The 20687-nt window shown below is 43.1% G+C and overlaps 1 protein-coding gene across 10 annotated transcripts in view; it reads left to right on the forward strand.

Annotated features, from left to right (window-relative positions):
- The window catches only part of taf2 (TAF2 RNA polymerase II, TATA box binding protein (TBP)-associated factor), a 172836-nt gene that overhangs the window by 57237 nt on the left and 94912 nt on the right, over positions 1 to 20687 (forward strand). For all 10 annotated transcript variants that reach the window (XM_061819042.1, XM_061819045.1, XM_061819040.1 and 7 more), the window contains one exon: positions 4177 to 4276. In XM_061819042.1, coding sequence (XP_061675026.1) covers positions 4177 to 4276 — 100 coding nt within the window. The remainder of the gene's footprint in view (positions 1 to 4176; positions 4277 to 20687) is intronic.

The following is a 20687-nucleotide window of genomic DNA, read 5'->3' on the forward strand; positions in this document are numbered from 1 at the left end:
ATGCTCAAAAATTCCATTCACACGATACACTGGGTTGATGGTGCTCTGCTTCTCCCTCCTGAGAAGCCTTATGGTGGACTAAAATTTATTCGAAGCAGTTCAGTTGTTGCTTTCCATGGCCTCACTGAACTCCTCTAATGGCTGAGGTTTTGCCTCACCGACCACCAAAGTTGGATTCCGCTTTGTCAGCGGGTACAGGAGTCCCAGAGGCCAAAAAGGCCTGATAGACTCTTTCTTTAGTTGATGGCATCCCTCCCCGGTGGTGTCCTGCAACGGGTTCAGGTATTGCCACCACGACAGGCATGGACTACCTTCTGGCACTGTTCTGGTCGGCCGGATAGGCAATATTGGCGCAGAACATGGTCCACGTGGACTCAATGTCCCCACCCCAAGACATGGATGAAGTTCTGCCGAAGGTTGGAGTTGAAACTCCTTCTGACGGGGGATTCTGCCAGACATTCCCAGCAGACTTTTACAATACGTTTAGGCCTGCCAGGTCAGACCAGCATCTTCCCCCACCATCGGCGCCAATTCACGACCAGTTGTGATTATAAGACGGCTCCGCCAATCTCTTCACCTGAGTTTCCAAGACATGCGGCTGCCAATCCGACCACCAAGTCAATCATCGGATGGCGACCTAGCATGCCCTGGTGCCAACCAAATGTATGTCCACCCTGATGCTTGAACATGTTTATGGACAATCCATGGTGAGCACAGAAGTCAAATAACAGAACACCACTCAAGTTTTGATTGCGGGGCCTGTTCCTTCCAGTCACTCCTTTCCAGGCGTCATTGTCATTGCCCACGTGAGCATAGAAGTAGCCAGCTGGAGTGCTTTCTAGGACCCCTTCTAAGGTGTCCCAAAAGGGTGGCTATTTTGAACTGTTGTAGGCACAAACAACAGTCATGATCAATTCCCCTATCCGAAGGAGGAGGGCGGCTACCTCTCATCCACCAGCGTAAGTCCAAATATACAGGCAGCGAAGTAGGGGGGCAATGAGTGTACCCACACCTTCCTGGCGCCTCCCACCACGGGCATCTCTAGAGTGGAAAAGAGTCCAACCCCTCTCAAAAGGGCTGGTACCAGACCCCAAGCTGGGTGTGGTGGGGAGCACGACTATATCTTGTCGGGACTTCACACACCAGCCTGGGCTCCTTCCCTGACAGAGCGGTTACATTCCACTCCCTTAGAGCCAGTTTCTGTTGCTGACCTTGGATTGCCTAGGTCCCTGTCTCTGGCCATCACCCAGCTCACAGTGCACCTGACCCATATGCCCTCTCCCACAGGTGGTGACACAATAAGAAGGGTGAACCATGTTACCCTTTAGGGTAAGAAGGATAGCCCATGGCTGACAAGATTTCATCAAGAACTAAGAAGCCAGAGGAGAGGAAAAAAAAACACCAAGAAGGCGGGAGACGAGCTAAATACCCAGGAGTGTGCAAGAGTAATAGTGAAAGATGGAACAGAGCACACCCATTGGCTTGATTATTAAAATGAGTTCAAACGAGCCATCCATCCATTTTCTTGGCCACTTATCCTATCAAGGGTCGCGGGAGTGCTGGAGCCTATCCCAGCTGTCATCTGGCATGATTCAGGGTCCACCCTGAACTCGTTGTAAGCCAATCACAGGGCACATAGAGACGGACAACAGTCTCACTCACAATCACACCTAGGGGCAATTTAGAGTGTTCAGTTAATGTTACATATTTTTGGGATGTGGGAGGAAACCCGAGTGTCCGGAGAAGATTCATGCAGGCATGGGAAGAACATGCAAACTCCACACAAGTGGGGCCTCAGTGAGACCAACTTTACAGCTCCCTCACCGTGACGCCGGTTTGAATAAATAAATTATAAAATATTCTCAATTTGGTACTCCGTACTCAGCAGTCAAGCATATCTATCAGACTTTATACGGTAGTCTTGGGAAATAAACTGCTTATGGTTTATGTCACATTTCATGTTGCTTAGAGTCAAAGACAATTCTAAATATCTCACAATTGCGCTTGAATTTTGACATACTGATACAGACATCAAGGCATACATTTGGAATATTTCAGCAGAGTTGGAAACATCAAAACAGGTATGAACCACTGTGTCGCCTTATTTTGGTCAATTACACAAAATTTTCAATTTGTGATTGGGCGGGGTCAAAATCTTCTAGGGGTATGCATACTTTTTCATAGCACTTTTGTTTGGTCAGTGATTAGACATACTTGTGAACAGTCAGAATGCTTAAATCGATAAAGTAGAAATATGTCTAAAGATTTGATCACCTTTTAAGCGCTGAACACTGCTTAACCTGGGCATTCAAAAACAGTATGGCTAAATTTGAGCATTTTCTCTATCTTCTGATCGGAGTCAGTTAAGGTCTGACTCAGCGTCATCTTCAAAAGTTTATGGTGACACAATATCCTCGGTTGTGGGCTGAAGTAGTGTTCAAAATAATAGCAGTCCAATGTGACTTAAACAGATTAATCCATGTTTTCAGTACATTTTTATTGCTATCAAACAAGTTAGCAGCAAATGCAGTATAATCTCAGAATACCAACAATACCCAGCCATCATTATATACACATTCTTAAGGCTGTGCTATTGGGCAAGTTGTTGAAAATGAGTCTGTTCCAAAAAAATAGCAGTCTCTCTTTCAATCAGTGAAGTCATCAATTTTGTGAAGACCCCTTTTTAAGGATGAAGCCAGCACCCTTTGAACATGCATTTTTTCTTGGAAGCCTGAGGAAAATGGGGCATTCAACACATTGTTCAGAAGAACTATGTACTTTGATACAAAGTTTGATTGGACAGGTGCAAAAAACTATTGTCTGTTCCTCTAAAATGATCTCTGATGCCTTAAAATGGAGAGGAAAACCCAGAGACACCTGGCAGAAAACAGAAGACAACCATCAAAATGAAACGCAGAATGGCACAGGCTCAGCCAATGATCAGCTCCAGGATGATCAGAGACAGTCTGGAGTTACGTGTAAATACAGTGACAATTGTAAGACATCTGTGTGAAGCTAATCTATTTACAAGAATCCCCCGCAAAGTCCCTTGGTTGCAGAAGTGTGCAGAAGAGGCTACAATTTGCCAAAGAATACACCAAATGGTCTAAAAAGAAATGGAGGAACATTTTTGGGACTTATGAGAGTAAAATTGGTCTTTTTGGGTCCAGGGGCCACAGACAGTTTACAAAACGACCCCCAAACTCTGAATTCAAGTCAAGTGAAGCATGGTGGTGCAAGCATCATGATTATGGGCATGTTTCTCCTACTATGGTCTTGAGCCCATTTATCGCATACCAGGGATCATGTTTCAGTTTGGAATGTCAAAATACTTGAAGAGGTCATGCCCTTAAAATGGGTGTTTCAACAAGACAATGATCCGAAACACACAAGTAAACATGCAAAGTCTTTGTTCCCAACCAACAAAATTAATGTCTTGGGGTGGCCAGCCCAATCCCTGGACCTTAAGACAATCGAGAACTTGTGGGGTGACATGAAAAATGCTGTTTCTGAAGCAAAACCAAGAAATATAAAAGAATTTTGAAATGTCTTTAAGGAGTCTTGGAGTGGAATAACAGCTAAAAGGTGCCACAAGTTTGTTGACTCCATTCCACGCATATGTGAAGCAGTTATTTAAAAAAAAAAAAAAAACACAAATTCAACTAAATATTAGTTTAGTGATTCAAATGACTGGTAAATCCTAGAAACAAACATATGAACAAAATAATTGACTTTGTAAAATCAACGGCAGACTATTTTTTGGAACACATCCACTTCAACAAATTGTCCAATTGCATAGCCTAAGTGTGTATGTATATCAAAAATGCTGGGTCTTGTTGGTTTTCTTAGAATCTACTGCACCTACTGGTGAGTTGTTTGAGGTAGCAATAAAAAATATCTTGAAAATGTGGATTAATCTGGTTTGTCACATTGGACTGCATTATTTTAAACACGACTTTATGTTCAATGATTCCAAGTGATCCAACATGTTCAGGATTTCCATTCACAAATCCCTGCGTATAGTAAAATGTGGGAGTTGGCTCAAAAAGTAACTGGTTTATAAATGACAATACCTATGTTAATTTAGCAGCCATGTGGAAAGCATCTGACTGATATTTGTACATAGTTTTTGTGAACCTCATGCTAATAGCTAATGGTATGTTGTCACTCCTATAGGGCTGATGAGTGGGTTTTGAAGGGAATCTCAGGCTATATATTTGGTCTTTATCTGAAGAAGACGTTTGGAGTGAATGAATACCGTCACTGGATCAAAAAGGTATCAGCCTTTTTTTATATCGTTATTGTTTCATAAACTTGGGCACATTTGCAATAATATTTGGATATCTAAGTAATCTGAAGCTGGTTAAGTTCAACTGTGTTTTCAAAATACTAATTCCCTCCAAAAATAACTGAATACTAAGAAAGAAAATAGCTTAGGTCTAAATGCTTGTTTCAGGGTTTAGCATGAATAGAGGGATATTAACATCTAGTCCTACATAATACATCTGATCATCTGGTGAACCAGTGACTGCTGTGAAAAGGCTGCTGACAACAAGGGAAAGACCTTGTGACAGCCTAGAAAGACAGCTGGTAGGATAAGAATAGACGCTAACTGGGCCGCCTCATGCTCGCTACGTGTGGCAGCAGAGCCCAGGACAATTCCTCTATGGGCTCACCCAACATAGCTACTGAAAATTCTAAGAAGAAAACAGCCCCTGAGCCTGTGAGAGTGGGGGCGGAAGATGGCTCATTGGAGGACAGAACACACAGAAATGGAAAAAAACTACAATATCGTTTAGCAGCATAAATGAAGCTCCAACACTCAAAGCAGGACTTATCCTCCAGATCTGCAATTGTAGTTGGCCAAAGTTTACATCCACTCAGGGCCTGGAGATTCACCACCGCAGGAAACTGTGCCTAAAGAAGGGACAGCGGGTAAGTTGCATTGACAGCTACCTTTTGAGAAGCAGGTCAGTCAGTTGGCTGAAGTTCAGCAGCAGGACACACACCACAGTCTGCTGGACATCAACACCCCTGTCACAGTGGAGGAGGAGGAACAAGGCACAAGAGAGCAACCTGAACCAATGTTCTCCCTCTAAGCTGCGCCACTGCACAATTGTGCACTTGTTGCACACTCAGTGCACATGAAAACCATTCCAGCGAGGTGACCCACAGCCTGACGTCTTTTTAAAAAAATAATTTAACACTGAACCACACGGTCTCTAACAAGCTGCTGTTCACCCGACTTCTACTTCCTAGTTTACCTGACACCCCCCCCCCCCGCCCCATTTGCTCATAAAGGGGTACACTCATAATTACAAACACCGCACACCACTAGTGGTCTTTAGTTATTAACACAGTCTGGGCAAAATAGAGCAAAGAGAGTTAGGCATGCTGCTTATGTTTACTCTTGATAATAATGGTAAAAAAAAAAAAAAAGTGGTGTTGCTTTAATGAATGTCGGGGTATTGAATAATAAAAGAAAAAGTGGTGAAACTGGATGAGATTTTATTTTTTTTGAGTAAAAAAGGTCTGGTCTGAAGCCAAAGTAGAAAGTACAAGAGGACTTAGTGTATAATGTTAAAATTCCACCTTGGCACAGCCTCATCGAGGATGAAAGCACAGACAATCTTCTTCTTTTCCTTTCGGCTTGTCCCGTTTGGGGTCGCCACAGCGTGTCATCTTTTTCCATCTGAGCATATCTTCTGCATCTTCCTCTCTAACCCCAACTGCCCTCATGTCTTCCCTCACCACATCCATAAACCTTGGTCTTCCTCTCGCTCTTTTGCCAAGTAGCTCCATCCTCAGCACCTTCCACCAATATACTTACTCTCTCGCCTCTGAACATGTCCAAACCATCAAAGTCTGCGCTTTCGAATCTTGTCTCCAAAACATCCAACTTTGGCTGTCCCTCTAATGAGCTCATTTCTAATCCTATCCAACCTCTACATCTTCATTTCTGCTACCTCGAGTTCTGCTTCATGTTGTTTCTTCAGTGCCACTGTCTCTAATCCTTGCATCATGGCTGGCCTCACCACTGTTTTGTAAACTTTGCCCTTCATCCTAACAGAATCTTCTGTCACATAACACACCGCATTGCTAAGGATATTCTGCAAGCAATAATTCCGTTTTACACCAAAAAAAAAAAAAAACAGATGGGGATATCATTGTGGCTTAAAAAAATTAAATGAAACAAAGTTGGAAGTGACATTTCCATTTTTTTGTCATTGTGGGTTGTTGACATTTTCATTGTACGTTTGTAAAAACACAAAAATGTTCTTAAAAATGTTCTGATGTAAATGCTATAATCTGAATCTTTGAATGAGCCACGTAACTTCAATAGATGACACTGCTCTGACCACGATGCATACATCTGATGTTACTTGTTTGCTCAGACACGTAAAAAATTAGAGGGAACGTTGAACTGAAACCAATCCTCCACTACAACCAACCGCAGAAAGGAAGATCCAGGGGCGCAGGCCCTTGGTCAAATGGCCAAAGGCCTGCAACAAGACTTTGTGGAAGAAGGTCAACATGGATCTCTGCAGCACATTGGAAAGGATCAGAGGCACCATTCCAAAGAAACTGGAAGTGATGTGGGATTTAATCTATACATACAATTTGGAGTGGTGGAAGAGAAAAAGGCTCCCCCAGTATCCCCAAACAGTCCAGAAGGCAAAAAGACAGATTTCCTGATGGAGAGGAGGCACTTGAAGAAGCTGTGGAGGAAGGCCACAGAGGAGGAGAAGGAGGCCATAAACCTGCTGGGAAGACCTGAAAACCTTTCCATAAAAATGCAGAAGGAAGGAGCATACAAAATCACACTTCTTTAAAGATCCCTTCAGATTTGCGAAGAGTCTACTTGCAAAGGAGAAAAGCGGAAGGTGACGAAAGCCATTCTGGAAGAACACCTGAAAAGTTCCTGCACAGATGACCACACTCATGAAGAAATTATGCTCCCGAAAGATATGCCACCAATCAATCCACCAGAGAACGAGCTGGACATCAGTCCACCCAGGTGGAGTAAGGCAGTCCATCTTCTGCATAGCGCAAGGGCTGCATCAGTTCCTGTTCCCAATGGTGTTCCATACAGGCTCTACAAAAACACACCAGATGTCCTGTGATTCCTCTGGAAGCTGATGAGGGTCGTGTGGCAGAAGAAGGACATACCAACTGCCTGGCATAGCGCTGGAGGAATTCATATTTAAAAGGAGGAGGACTCATCAGAGATTTGGCAGTTCCGACAGATCAGGCTTCTAAATGTCGAAGGGAAAATTTTCTTCAGTGTGGTTGCTCATAGGCTAGCAGAATACCTGCGAGGTAACAACCTGATTGCCATGTCAATCCAGAAAACAGGAATACCTGGCTTCTCCAGATGCATAGAACACACTAGCGTCATCTGGCATCTGATCCAAGTTGCCAAAAAAGAGGGATGAAACCTTCATGTGGTGTTCCTGGACCTAGCAAAAAGCTTTGACTCAGTCCCTCACAACCTTCTGTGGACAGCGCTTGATTATTTCAAGGTCTCGGCGGTGCTTACAACCTTGGTTAGAGCCTACTTCAAAGATATCCAGCTCTGTGTTACAACTGCAGGGTACACCACTTCATGGCAGCACCTAGAAGGGGGAATCATGGCTGGGTGTACCATCTCCCTGCTGCTATTCACTCTGGCCATGGAGGTCATCCTCCGGGCCTCACGCTGGGTGGTTGGTGGGCAGTGAATAAGACCTGAGGTGAGGCTGCCTCCAGTCAGAGCCGACATTGATGACCTCACCACACTTACCACAACCAAGGCCTGCACTGCACAATTGTTATAAAAGCTCCTGGAAAACAAATCTAGAAGTATCTCCATCAACAAGAGAAAATTATCAAGCCATCGCTTTCACATTGGTGAGGAACCAATTCCAACTGTCTCCGAGAAGCCTGCGAAGAGCTTGGTCCGGCCGTACAACGTCTCTTTTAAAGACAAAGAGCAAGTAGAGCAGCTCAGAAAGGAGGTGGCCAGCGGTTTGGAAAGAATCGACAGAACCCTGCTCCATGGGAAGTTGAAGCTCTGGTGCTTACTTTACGGGTTACTTCCTCGACTCCTTTGGTCACTAACCCTCAATGAGATCCCGCTCTCAAAGGTAGAAAAGCTGGACAGAATGGTCAGCTTGTTTGTGAAGAAGTAGCTTGGCCTTCCCCTGTGGCTCAGCAGCATTGGGCTCTACGGTAAAGGGATGTTACACCTGCCCATTTCTAGCCTGGCAGAGGAGTACAAGTGCGCCAAAGTAAGACTGGAAATGATGTTACTGGATTCCAGCTTATAGACCAGACTGCCTCCATCCTGGCCACTGTGAGGAAATGGACTCCACTGGCTGCAACTGAACAGGCAAAGGCAGCACTCAGAGACAAGGACATTGTTGGCCGAGTGTAGGAGGGGAGGAGTGGCCTTGGGCTTGGGGCCAGTAGACCAGTATTGAGTAAAGCCACTACTGCTGAGAGGAATAAGCTGGTGGTTCAGGAGGTCCGTCGGGAAGAGGAAGCAAAAAGTTAAGCCCAAGTTGTGTCGCAGGCCAAGCAAGGGCAGTGGTTGATTTTCCCCAATTTTTTTTTTTTTTTTTTTTTTACAACAGTAAGTTTCTTTCGGCTTGTCCCTTTCGGGGTCGCCACAGCGTGCCATCTCGGATGAACGCACATATGTTTGGCACAATTTTTACGCCGGATGCCCTTCCTGACGCAACCCTTCTCAGGGAGTGGAGGCCCCAGTGGGATACGAACCCACAACCCCTGGTTTATCAAACCAGTGCTCTAACCACTGAGCTACAGGGCTCGATAAACCAGTGCTCTAACCACTGAGCTACAGGGCTCGATAAACCAGGGGTTGTGGGTTCGTATCCCACTGGGGCCTCCACTCCCTGAGAAGGGTTGCGTCAGGAAGGGCATCCGGCGTAAAAATTGTGCCAAACATATGTGCGTTCATCCGAGATGACACGCTGTGGCGACCCCGAAAGGGACAAGCCGAAAGAAACTTTTTTTTTTACAACAATCAATAATAATCTTTGTGCATGTACTGATGGAGTGGTAACATTTATCTCAGCACCGGCCATAGGACCCGCTTACGCTGGTTCCTGTAATTGTCAGAACAGAGTCCCTCAACGTACTAAAATAAATGCTCAATGATGGCATAACATTTTATTAATACCGTTGGTAACACGTATTCAGTCTTAAATAAATAAACTAACACTGTTTAACTTAAACTTTGTGCAGGAACATCTATTTTGCATGAAATATTTGAGCATAAAACGTTTGTGCAACGTGCAGTTTATCCACTACATTACACATCTGCGGCCAAGCCTTCAAAAGAAGTATCTGACTCCTCTCCAATCTGAAAAAGATCCATAGTAAGCTACCTTTGCTGCATCGCTGTGGAATTCATTGATGATTTGGTCGAGTTCTGGTGCCTCCTGCATTGCATCATGAACAGTGATCCCATCTTGCTCCCACAGCAAGTGATCCTCTGTCCCATCCACGGCGTTTGTGAGGAAACATTTTTTGAATCTCAAGAGTCTTTGTTCCTTTTATGCCGCATTATTGTCAGCTCCACAATGCTCACAGCGCAGCCTCTTGCCCTCCGTTCGGCTACAATTTTTAGCAGCTCTTCTGGAGCGTAAGGTTGCTATCAAAACAACAATTGTTAAAAGCCAAACTCCTGCGAGCAGGTGAGAGAGCTCAGGTTGGTGGCAGACATTACCGTAATACAAATAAATGTGTAATGCAAGACGTTAAGTATATTGAAATGTAAATGTACTGTATACCTTTTTTCCCTCCTGTTTGTACCTGTACAATGTGATTTTCTTAATATATATATCTACTAACTTTTTGAAAATCCATCCATCCATTTTCTTTGCCGCTTATCCTCACGATGGTCATGGGGAGTGCTGGAACCTATCCCAGGTGTCAACGGGCAGGAGGCGTGGTATACCCTGAACTGCTAGCCAGCCAATCGCAGGGCACATGGAGACAAACAGCCGCACTCACAATCACACCTAGGGGCAATTTAGAGTGTCCAATTGATGTTGCAAGTTTTTGGGATGTGGGAGGAAACCGCAGTACCTGTAGGAAACCCACGCAGGCAGGAGTACATTCAAACTCCACACAGGCGGGACCGGGATTGAACCTGGGACCTCAGAACTGTGAGGCCAACGATTTACCAGCTGATCCACCGTGCCGCCCTTTTTGAAAATATTTTTGTAAAATTTTGCGCATTCTATTCAAGGAATTACGATAAATGATTTGGAAATAGATTCAAATGAAGGTAAACACCTGCGTTCCCTGGTGCTTCAATCCGATATGAGTTAATCGTTAAAATCCAACACATTTATCTTGTAAAGAGGCACCATCTCACTTTTTATACAGTTGAATCAAGTTTACGCATGTGAAAAAATTATTTTTTTGTATATCTATCACACCATTTTAAAGAACAGAGGCGATTTGCAGAGCTGTGGGAACTATAGAGGAATAAAGTTGATGAGCCACACAATTAAGTTATGGGAAAGAGTAGTAGAGGTTAGACTCAGGACATACGTAAATGTTTGTGAGCAACAGTTTGGTTTCAGGCCAAGAAAGAGTACCACAGATGCATTATTTGCCTAGAGGATGCTTGTGGAAAGGTACACAGAAGGTCAGAAGGAGCTACATTGCGTCTTTGTGGATCAAGAGAAAGCCTTTGACAAAGTACCAAGGGAGGAACTGTGGTACTGCATGCGCAAGTCTGGTGTGGCGGTGTTATGTTAGAATAGTACAGGACATGTATGAGGGGAGCAGAACAGTGGTGAGGTGTGCCGTAGGTGTGACAGAAGAATTTAAAGGTCAAGTGTCATCCCTCAAAAGGGCTAATTTCTAATCCTATCCAACCTGCTCACTCCGAGCGAGAACCTCAACATCTTCATTTCTGCCACCTCCAGTTCTGCTTCGTGTTGTTTCTTCAGTGTCACTGTCTCTAATGCGTACATCATAGCCGGCCTCACCACTGTTTTGTAAACTTTGCCCTTCATCCTAGCAGAGACTCTTCTGTCACACAACACACCAGACACCTTCCGCCAGCTGTTCCAACCTGCTTGGACCCGTTTCTTCACTTCCTGACCACACTCTCCATTGCTCTGTATTTTTCACCCTAAATAATTGAAGTCTTCCACCCTCGCTATCTCTTCTCCCTCTAGCCTCACTCTTCCCCCTCCACCTTTCTCATTCACGCAGATATATTCTGTTTTACTTCAGCTAATCTTCATTCCTCTCCTTTCCAGTGCATGTCTCCATCTTTCTAATTGTTCCTCTGCATGCTCCCTGCTTTCACTGCATATCACAATATCATCTGCGAGCATCATGGTCCAAGGGGATTCCAGTCTAACCTCATCTTTCAGCCTATCCTTTACTACTGCAAACAGGAAGGGGCTCAGAGCTGATCCCTGATGCAGTCCCACCTCCACCTTAAATTCCTCTGTCACACATAAGCCACACCTCACCATTGTTCTGCTGGCATCATACATGTCCTGTACTATTTTAACATACTTCTCTGCCACACCAGACTTCCGCATGCAGTACCACAGTTCCTCTCTTGGTACTCTGTCATAGGCTTTCTCTAGATCCACAAAGACACAATGTAGCTCCTTCTGACCTTCTCTGTACTTTTCCACTAGCATCCTCAAGGCAAATAATGCATCTGTGGTACTCTTTCTAGACATGTAACCATACTGTTGCTCACAGATACTTACTTCTGTCCCGAGTCTAGCCTCCACTACTCTTTCCCATAACTTCATTGTGTGGCTCATCAACTTTATTCCTCTATAGTTCCCACAGCTTTGAACATCACCTTTGTTCTTAAAAATGGGAATTAGCACACTTTCCTCAGTTCTTCAGGTATCTTCTCACCAGCGAGTATTCTGTTGAATAAATTGGTCAAAAACTCCAGAGCCACCTCTCCAAATTGCTTCCATACGTCCACAGGTATGTCATCAGGACCATCTGCCTTACCATTTTTCATCCTCCTGAGTGCCTTTCTAACTTCCCCCTTACTAATCATTGCCACTTCCTGGTCCTTCACACTTGTCTCTTCTACTCTTCTCTCTCATTTTCTTCATTCATCAACTTCTCAAAGTATTTTTTCCATCTATTTAGCACACTACTTGCACCAGTCAACACATTTCCATCTCTACCCTTAATCACACTTACCTGCTGCACATCCTTTCCATATCCATTTCTCTGTCTGGCCAACCTGTGGACATCCTTTTTCCTTCTTTCGTGTCCAACCTGGTGTACATGTCTTCATATGCTTCTTGTTTAGCCTTTGCCACCTCTACCTTTGCCCTACGTCGCATCTCAATGTACTCCTTTCGCCTCTCCTCAGTCCTCTCAGTATCCCACTTCTTCTTCGCTAATCTCTTTCCTTGTATGACTCCCTGTATTTTGGGGTTCCACCACCAAGTCTCCTTCTCCCCTTTCCTCTCAAAAGACACACCAAGTACTCTCCTGCCTGTCTCTCTGATTACCTTGGCTGTCGTTGTCCAGTCTTCCGGGAGCCTGTCTCACCTCTTTCCGAAAGGCCGCACAACATTCTTCCTTTCTCAGCATCAACCACATGGTTCTCTGCTCTACCTTTGTCTTCTTAATCTTCCTACCCACCACCAGAGTCATCCTACACACAACCATCCTATGCTGTCTAGCTACACTCTCCCCTACCACTACTTTACAGTCAGTAACCTCCTTCATATTACATCGTCTGCACAAAATATAATCCACCTGCGTGCTTCTACCTCCGCTCTTGTAGGTCACTATATGTTCCTCCCTCTTTTGGAAATAAGTGTTAACTACAGCCATCTCCATCCTTTTTGCACAGTCCACCAAAGTTCCTTTCCTGGATGCCGTACTTACCCATCACTTCTTCATCGCCCCTGTTTCCTTTACCAATATGCCCATTACAATCTGCACCAATCACAACTCTCTCGTTGTCTGGGATGCTCAGAACTACTTCATCAAGTTCCTTCCAGAATTTCTCTTTCAACTCTAGGTCACATCCTACCTGTGGGGCATAGCCGCTAACCACATTATACATAACACGCTCAATTTCAAATTTTAGTCTCATCACTCGATCTGATACTCTTTTCACCTCCAAGACATTCTTCGCCAGCTCTTCCTTTAAAATAACCCCTACTCCATTTCTCTTCCCATCTACTCCGTGGTAGAATATCGTAAACCCTCCTCCTAAACTTCTCGCCTTACGACCTTTCCACCTGCTCTCTTGGATGCACAGAATATCAACCTTTCTCCTAATCATCATGTCAACCAACTCCTGAGCTTTTCCTGTCATAGTCCCAACATTCAAAGTCCCTACACTCAGTTGTAGGCTCTGTGCATTCCTCTTTTTCTTCTGACGATGGATCCGGTTTCCTTGACCTGTAAATGGGCTTATTGAAGTTGAAGGTGGAGAAGAGCTTTTTGCATAAATATGTTCTCCCAAAAAGGCACATGGTCCACTTGAACATTCGAGAAAATTCAGGGAAGCTGGGGGTCAATTCTCTCAACAATTGCCCAAGCTTGTCTGCTTCTCCACTCACCTCCCTGAACTTGGTTTTGAGTTCAGCGTTGCACTGCTCCATTTGAAACACAGGAGAGGCATCTTGCACATCAAAGGAGAAGGGGTCTTTAAATATTTGAAATGTGGCTCTGTGCATCTTGAAGTCTGCAAAAAAATAGAATTCCTCCTGCAGCTTCAAAATGGCCTTAACATACTTCTCAGCATTGAATAGTGTGCCTGCATCCTCGAGTGCCTTGCATGCTGGGAAATGGAAAAGGTTTGTTTGAGAGAGCTGGGCTTTCCATAACACAGGTTTTGTACAGAATGCCCTCACGTTTTCATAGGCAGTTTCCCCTGGCCTTCTAACTTCTTTTTTAGTACATTAAGCTCATGTGTGATACCAGGAAGAAAAGCTTAGTCCATGTGCCATTTGGGATCAGTTAGCACAGGAACGCCCACCCAATCCTTCTCTATGAAGTCTTTCACTTCTGCTCTCAATTCAAAAAATCTCTTGAATATGTTTCCCCTTCTAAGCCAACATACCTCGGTGAAGTAGAGCGCAACCCCATATTCTGACTCCATTTCCTCAAAAAAAAAAAAAAAATAAGCAGAGAGCCTTCTGTGCTTTAAACCCCTGGATCTGATTCGGTTGATGCATTTTACAACGACAGACATAACATTGTGAAACTTCGGGCATCTGCTGCAAAGTGCCTGCTGATTGATAATACAGTACAGACATATGACCTCCTCCACACCCTCCTCTTCCAGTTTCTTTTGAACAAGTGCGACCAGTCCATTTTTCCTCCCTGTCATTGATGGCGTTCCATCAGTTGTTATTCCAACAAACCTCTTCCATGTCAAACGGCATTGTCAATGGCATCACACAGTTGGTAAAATATCTCCTGAGCGGTGGTCTTACCATGCATTAGAATTACTGTGAGCAACTCCTCGATTGCTTCAAAATTGTCATCAACACCACAGACATACAGTGAAGAAAATAAGTATTTGAACACCCTGCATGTTCTCCCACTTAGAAATCATGGAGGGGTCTGAAATTTTCATCGTAGGTGCATGTCCACTGTGAGAGAGATAATCTCAAAAGAAAAATCCAGAAATCACAATGTATGATTTTTTTTTTTTTTTAATGATTTGTGTGATACAGCTGCAAATAAGTATTTAAACACCTGTCTATCAGCTAGAATTCTGACCCTCAAAGACATGTTACATGTCTGTCTTTAAAAGTCCACCCACTTCATGTATTATCCTGAATCAGATGCACCTGTGTGAGGTCGTTAGCTGCATAAAGACACCTGTCCATCCCATACAATCAGTAAGACTCAAACTTGAAACAAGGCCATTACCAAAGACCTGTCCAAAGACACTGGGGACAAAATTGTACAACTCCACACAGCTGGAAAGGGCTACGGACAGATTGCCAAGCAACTTGGTGAAAAAAGGTCCACTGCTGAAGCAATCTTTAGAAAATGGAAGAAGCAAGCTAAACATGACTGTCAATCTCAATCGTAGTGGAACCCCACGCAAGCTATCATCTCGTTGGGTCTCAAGGATCCTTAGAATGGTGAGGACTCAGCCTGGGACTACAAGACAGGACTTGGTCAATGATCTGAAAAGAGCTGGTGACTGTTGGTAATACACTAAGACGTCATAATATGAAATCATGCATGTCACGGACAGTTCTCCTGCTTAAATCGGCACATGTCAAGGTCCATTTTAAGTTTGGCGTTGACCATGAGTCATGGGAGAAAGTTTTGTGGTCAGATGATACTAAAATTAAGATTTTTGGTCATAATTCAACGTAACAAATTTGACAAAACAGGGCAACCGTAAAAGCAGCCGAATGTTCCTCATCCCACGATGTGTTGCACACAATCTGCCCCTCTCGAGAACGTTAGTCTGTTGCATCACTATCTGGTGTTCCCACAGCACGCAATGTGCCTCTCTTCGTTGCATCACATTGGTTAAGACCATGAAGTATAGTGTCAGGTTTACCAATTAGACATTCATTAAAGTGGACAAAAACAAAGCAAAGACACCAGTTCAAGTTTGACAGCTCGCGAGGAGAGAATGAGAGGAACTGTCTCGTACAGTTCGCCACTGCACTCTCTGATTATCCTCCCCTCAGCACCTCTATTGAGTTTCAAGACGCCCCTTATTTACATGGATGTTACAAAAAGGACACGGCAAGCAAAACATAGTTGGAAACAAAGTGTACTTGTTTGTTCATGTGTGTGCATGTGTGCGGAAGATTGCTGAGTACATGTGTGGTCATCATTTCTTTAACAGGCAGCAGGTGCTCCCGGTTGTAACAGTTCTGATGATTAGATATTTTTGTTCTTGCTATCTCCTGCTAGGCAGCTGCTATGTTATCTAGAGCAGAGCAAAGCATTTCTTTATTGGGAGCAGATGTATGATAATCATATTCACAATTATTCTTACATTTCCGCCCTGTTTATCCCACATTTGCTGCCATGTTTTCTAGAGCAGAGCAAAGTATTCTTCATTGCAGGCAGGAACAGTAACTGAATTAGAGCAGAGCAAAACATTTCTTCCTTGCAGGCAGAAACCGTTACTTAATTATATTTACACATCATCTAATAGATCACCCTTTGGGGTTTATTCTGAAGAATCATATTTATGAAAACAAAAATAGTTACACTCGAGGAAATTATAGCACTAATTATTTGTAATCTTCTGGATCAGAGAACAGCTCTGGAAGAGAAGTCATAACGTCATCGTGGTCAAAAATATCACTGTCATTATGGGGGTTTCCTTTGGCATAAGTCCATAGATGGAATCCCCAGCAATTAGAATCCACCAAGGAAAAAAAATAGTGCTTAACTTATTCAGTGGGAGCACACATGGAGTCCTCCCCTCATGCCTCACAGACTGCCGCATAGTTGTTTATAAATGTTATTTGAAATGAGGTTGCACCTCTTTATCTTATGAGTGGTAGGCATAGTTGGCTGAGTTTAATTATTGGTTCTGTTGTAATATGTTTTTGTCAGCTTTACAGGTACCCAAAAGTATCATATGAACAAAAATATCATTACGGCTGTCAACATTGCACCCCAACATGCTATCATATTATTTAGCTATTTTGAAGTCATGTCGACCAAGCCACCCTTGAATGAGTCAGGTGTCTTTTAAATCTTCGCCAGCCTTCAGGTATTTTCAGATACTATTAATCTGCATCCACCTTATGCTGGACTTTACTCACCTTTCCCTTTGACTCAGCTGTGAGGACCTTTTACAGTGTGTAAGGTGTTTCTTTCTGCTATTTAGCCCAATTCATTCAGGTCTTCCTCGGTCTATGCCAGTGTTTGGTTAAAACTGCACGTACAATAGATGTTAATCCATAAACAGACATGAATAGACAAATGGCAATAATAAAGTTATTAAAACACAGTAACTTAGTATATTTTCTTTTCAATCTGATGGTGTAGTGCAGGGGTGTCAAACTCATTTCTCTTGCGGGCCACGTTGTAGTTTGGGTTTCCCTCAGAGGGCCGTTTTGAGTGCAGGCAGCGTGGGATCGACACCTACTCAGTGATGGTGTCGACATCTACACCGCGACTGGCCGCCGACCAGCCCGGGGTGTAGTCTGCCTCCGTCCGAAGTTAGCTGGGATAGGCTCCAGCTCTCTCTCCTAATAAATGCAAAAGGGTTGCGTCAGGAAAGGCATCCGGCATAAAAAAAAAAAAATAAAAAATCTAAAAGACACTTACCGCTGCACCACTATGACAATGGCACAAAATTGGTTTTACACGTCAATGCTGATAAATTTCTGATTTGTTTCCAGTCCTATCAATTTGATGGATGTAAAATTTCCTAGTGACACGGCATTACAAACAATGTTTTTTGTTTTTCAAAAGAAGTTAATGGATACACAAAACCCCCTAACTTTTTTCTTTTTTTTAATGCATTCATTATCAATTAATAGCACTGGTATTATCTGTGGATCCGTGCAAACAACACAATCTTTTAGACATTTTTTTTTTGTATGTAGTTATCCAATTAGTTTTTTTTCTCTTTGGTGGTGGTGGTGCTGGGGGGGCGTTGGGTGGTTCCCACAGGTACCACTCAAACATAAAAATGAAAATAATGGGTAGCGTTTTCATCCAACACCCAACAGCATAATTTAACTGTTTAGTCGACATTATGACTGCAGTCTCACTCCTCTGTGTAACCGGAGTACAGCGACCTTGGCAGTGGGAATTTGAACAGCTATCTTACAAGTGGCCAATAAAAACAAATTAGCTTTTAGTGTGAGCAATGGTTTCAAAAGCAATAACCTTCTTACAATCGACAAATGAACTCAAGTATCCTTTTTGAAATTTTTAAAGCTGTTTGGGGTTGTTAATGGCTACTGAAAGGGACCCACTTGTGAGGTTTTTTTTCTTCATCATTCGTCTATCTCTCATTGTGTGGAAAATATCCGTAATTTGTATGGTCTCCCAAACGGTGTTTTGAATGGAATGAGACCTGTTGTGCTTGTAATGTATGTAGAGTTTGACTAAATCTATCCATTGTGTCCATGGTCTATATTTCTTCCATGCATTTCTTGAGTGTGTTCTTAATTGTATTATTCATTCTCACTTTGTGGATAGTAAGAACAGAGGTATTTCAAGTTAATGTGGAGCATGAGTCCTATTTTGTCAACCACTTTGTTTACAAAGTGTGTTCCATTGGTATGATGTCATTGCATAATGCTTCAGGAACAGTTAGTGCATCAGGTTGTTTAGCTGGGACCATTTCTACCCATTTTGAAAGTGCATCGATGATGACTAAACAATTGTTTTCCCTCACTTTTGTTTAGTTCAATGAAATTCATGTGTATTTTCTGAAATGGATGTGTAGTCTTGGCGGCACGGTGGTTCACCTGGAAAAGTGTTGGCCCCACACCTCTGAAGACCCAGATTCGATCTCGGCCCCACCCGTGTTAAGCCTGCATGTTCTCTCCGTGCCTGCGTGGGCCCCGGGCACTGCGGTCTCCTCCCACGCCCCAAAAGCATGCAACATTAATTGGACTCTCTAAATTGCCCCAGGGTGTGATTGTGAGTGCGGCTATTCATCTCCATGTCCCCTGTGATTGGCTGGCAACCAGGGTGTACACTGCCCTCTGCCCATTTACAGCTGGGATAGGCGCCAGCATGGCCCTTGACCCTTGTAAGGATAAGCGGCTAAGAAAATGCATGGAGGGATGGATGGATGTGTAGCCTGAGGAAACTGACCACCTTTTGGATGCACGTTCCCTGGTGGATTATGTCGAGCACAGATCAAACAAGCCCTACAAAAATTTTTTTGCATACAAGTTAAATCCATGGGTCATGTAATGCCTTTGTGCCGGGGCTACCATTCGCCCTGTTGAGACCTGAGACTTCCCAATCCTCAATATTGCCGCCCACTTAAAAAGATTTTTTGGTAAAATGGGTTTTGTATCTGTGCTGACATAAATCCCATTTTGTAATGTAGCACCTTTATTTTTCCACATTTTTAGTTCTGCTGGTAAGTTTTGTTGTTGCATTTTGTTTAACACATCGTCTGAAAGTATGTCTTCATTTGTTGCATGGTCAGCTAATCCCATAAAGGTTTTGGCTGCTACGTCTTTTGCTGTTTTATCTTTAAATCCATTTCCTAATAATACTTTCTGTATTTGATGTATGTACTGCACATTTGCATGGCTATTTCTTTTGGTAATTGAACTGCTGTGAGCAAATTTTGTAGGAGCTCTGCATGTGCCACTCTTTTCCCTGGAGTTGTCACCATTCCTCTATTTTTCCAGTATTGTTAGTGTAGATTTTGATACCACTGTGAATAGCATCTGGTCTCATATTGATTAACACTGCCCATTAAGGTATTGTCTGTACAGTTCAGTCCAAATCTGGTTCTTTTCTGTCCAATCAAGACCATTTCGTGCCACCAATACAAATTGTCCCAAACTCTTTAACTCCTGTTAAATTTGTTTGTGCAATGACTTGTGTGGTAGTGTCCATTCCTTGCGTCATGCATTTAGTTTGTCAGTCAGTTTTGTTCCTGTCACTACGACTGATATACCATCTGAGTACAGATCATCAATTATGATTTTGTCTCGTGCGGGCTGTTATAAGTTTACAGTATCTTATACTACATAGTCACATGCAATGAGTCACTTCTTACGTGATTTTGTGGTTGTTCAATCATGTCTCGAGTTGTTTGCAACAAGCCCGTTTTTGTGGGAGGTTTGTTTGGAATATTTAAGGTGTCATAATAGAGTGCTGGGTTCCAATTTTGTAAGATATTTAACTGTCTTCCCAGTAACTCCTTTTTTTTTCTTTTTACTTCTATATTTCCTGTTAGAGAGGGAATTAAGCCCAGTCCTAGTTTCAAGCAAGCCATCTCTTCCCAACAAATGTATAGGGCAAATTAAAAGGTTGCATTTTGGGAGCATTAGTTGTGACATTTTTGATGGGGCGATACCTGCATGAGGAGATGGCATTCACGTGAAATGTGATCTTTTTCTCTACAACACCAGCTAATTTCTTTTTGATCAAATTTCCACACCTCCCCATTACTCTTCCTTGCCTCTTCCTTATCTTTGGCCACAATTATTAAATGTTTCCCATAAAGCTTCATAAATTTCTCCTTCCTCTGTCAGAAAGGTGTCAACTTTCTTTTTCAAATTTTGTAGCACTTTGTGTGTAGTGGTTGGTTAATGTATTGTTACAGGCTGCCAGTCGCTTTGTCAACCCAATGTTTTTCAATCCATTGTTTTGTAGGATTATTTGAATTTGCATGAAACATTTTTTAATTGCTCTTAATACACACTCCCTGGAGTGTGATCTAAAGGAATGGCACTGTTTGCTTTAAAACATGCAGTCATTCCAATTCTATGTGCTTCAAATGGTTCATTGTTGTTTTATTTTGCTCTTGGAATGTCAGAAAAAATTGGTTTTGTCTAAATCTAGCAGCAGTGCGCTATATTACCCCTTGAACTCCCTGCTGCTGTGAGAAAGTACTTTGGTGTCATCCGAATTTGCTGTACTTCCACACCATTTAAGTGTTAAGATTTTCTCAAGTCTTTCCTTCCCAGGACGAATTATGTTACATCAACTTTATTAGATGTGATATCTTTTAT

Source organism: Syngnathoides biaculeatus, chromosome 5 (assembly GCF_019802595.1).
Source record: "Syngnathoides biaculeatus isolate LvHL_M chromosome 5, ASM1980259v1, whole genome shotgun sequence".
Lineage (NCBI taxonomy): Eukaryota > Metazoa > Chordata > Actinopteri > Syngnathiformes > Syngnathidae > Syngnathoides > Syngnathoides biaculeatus.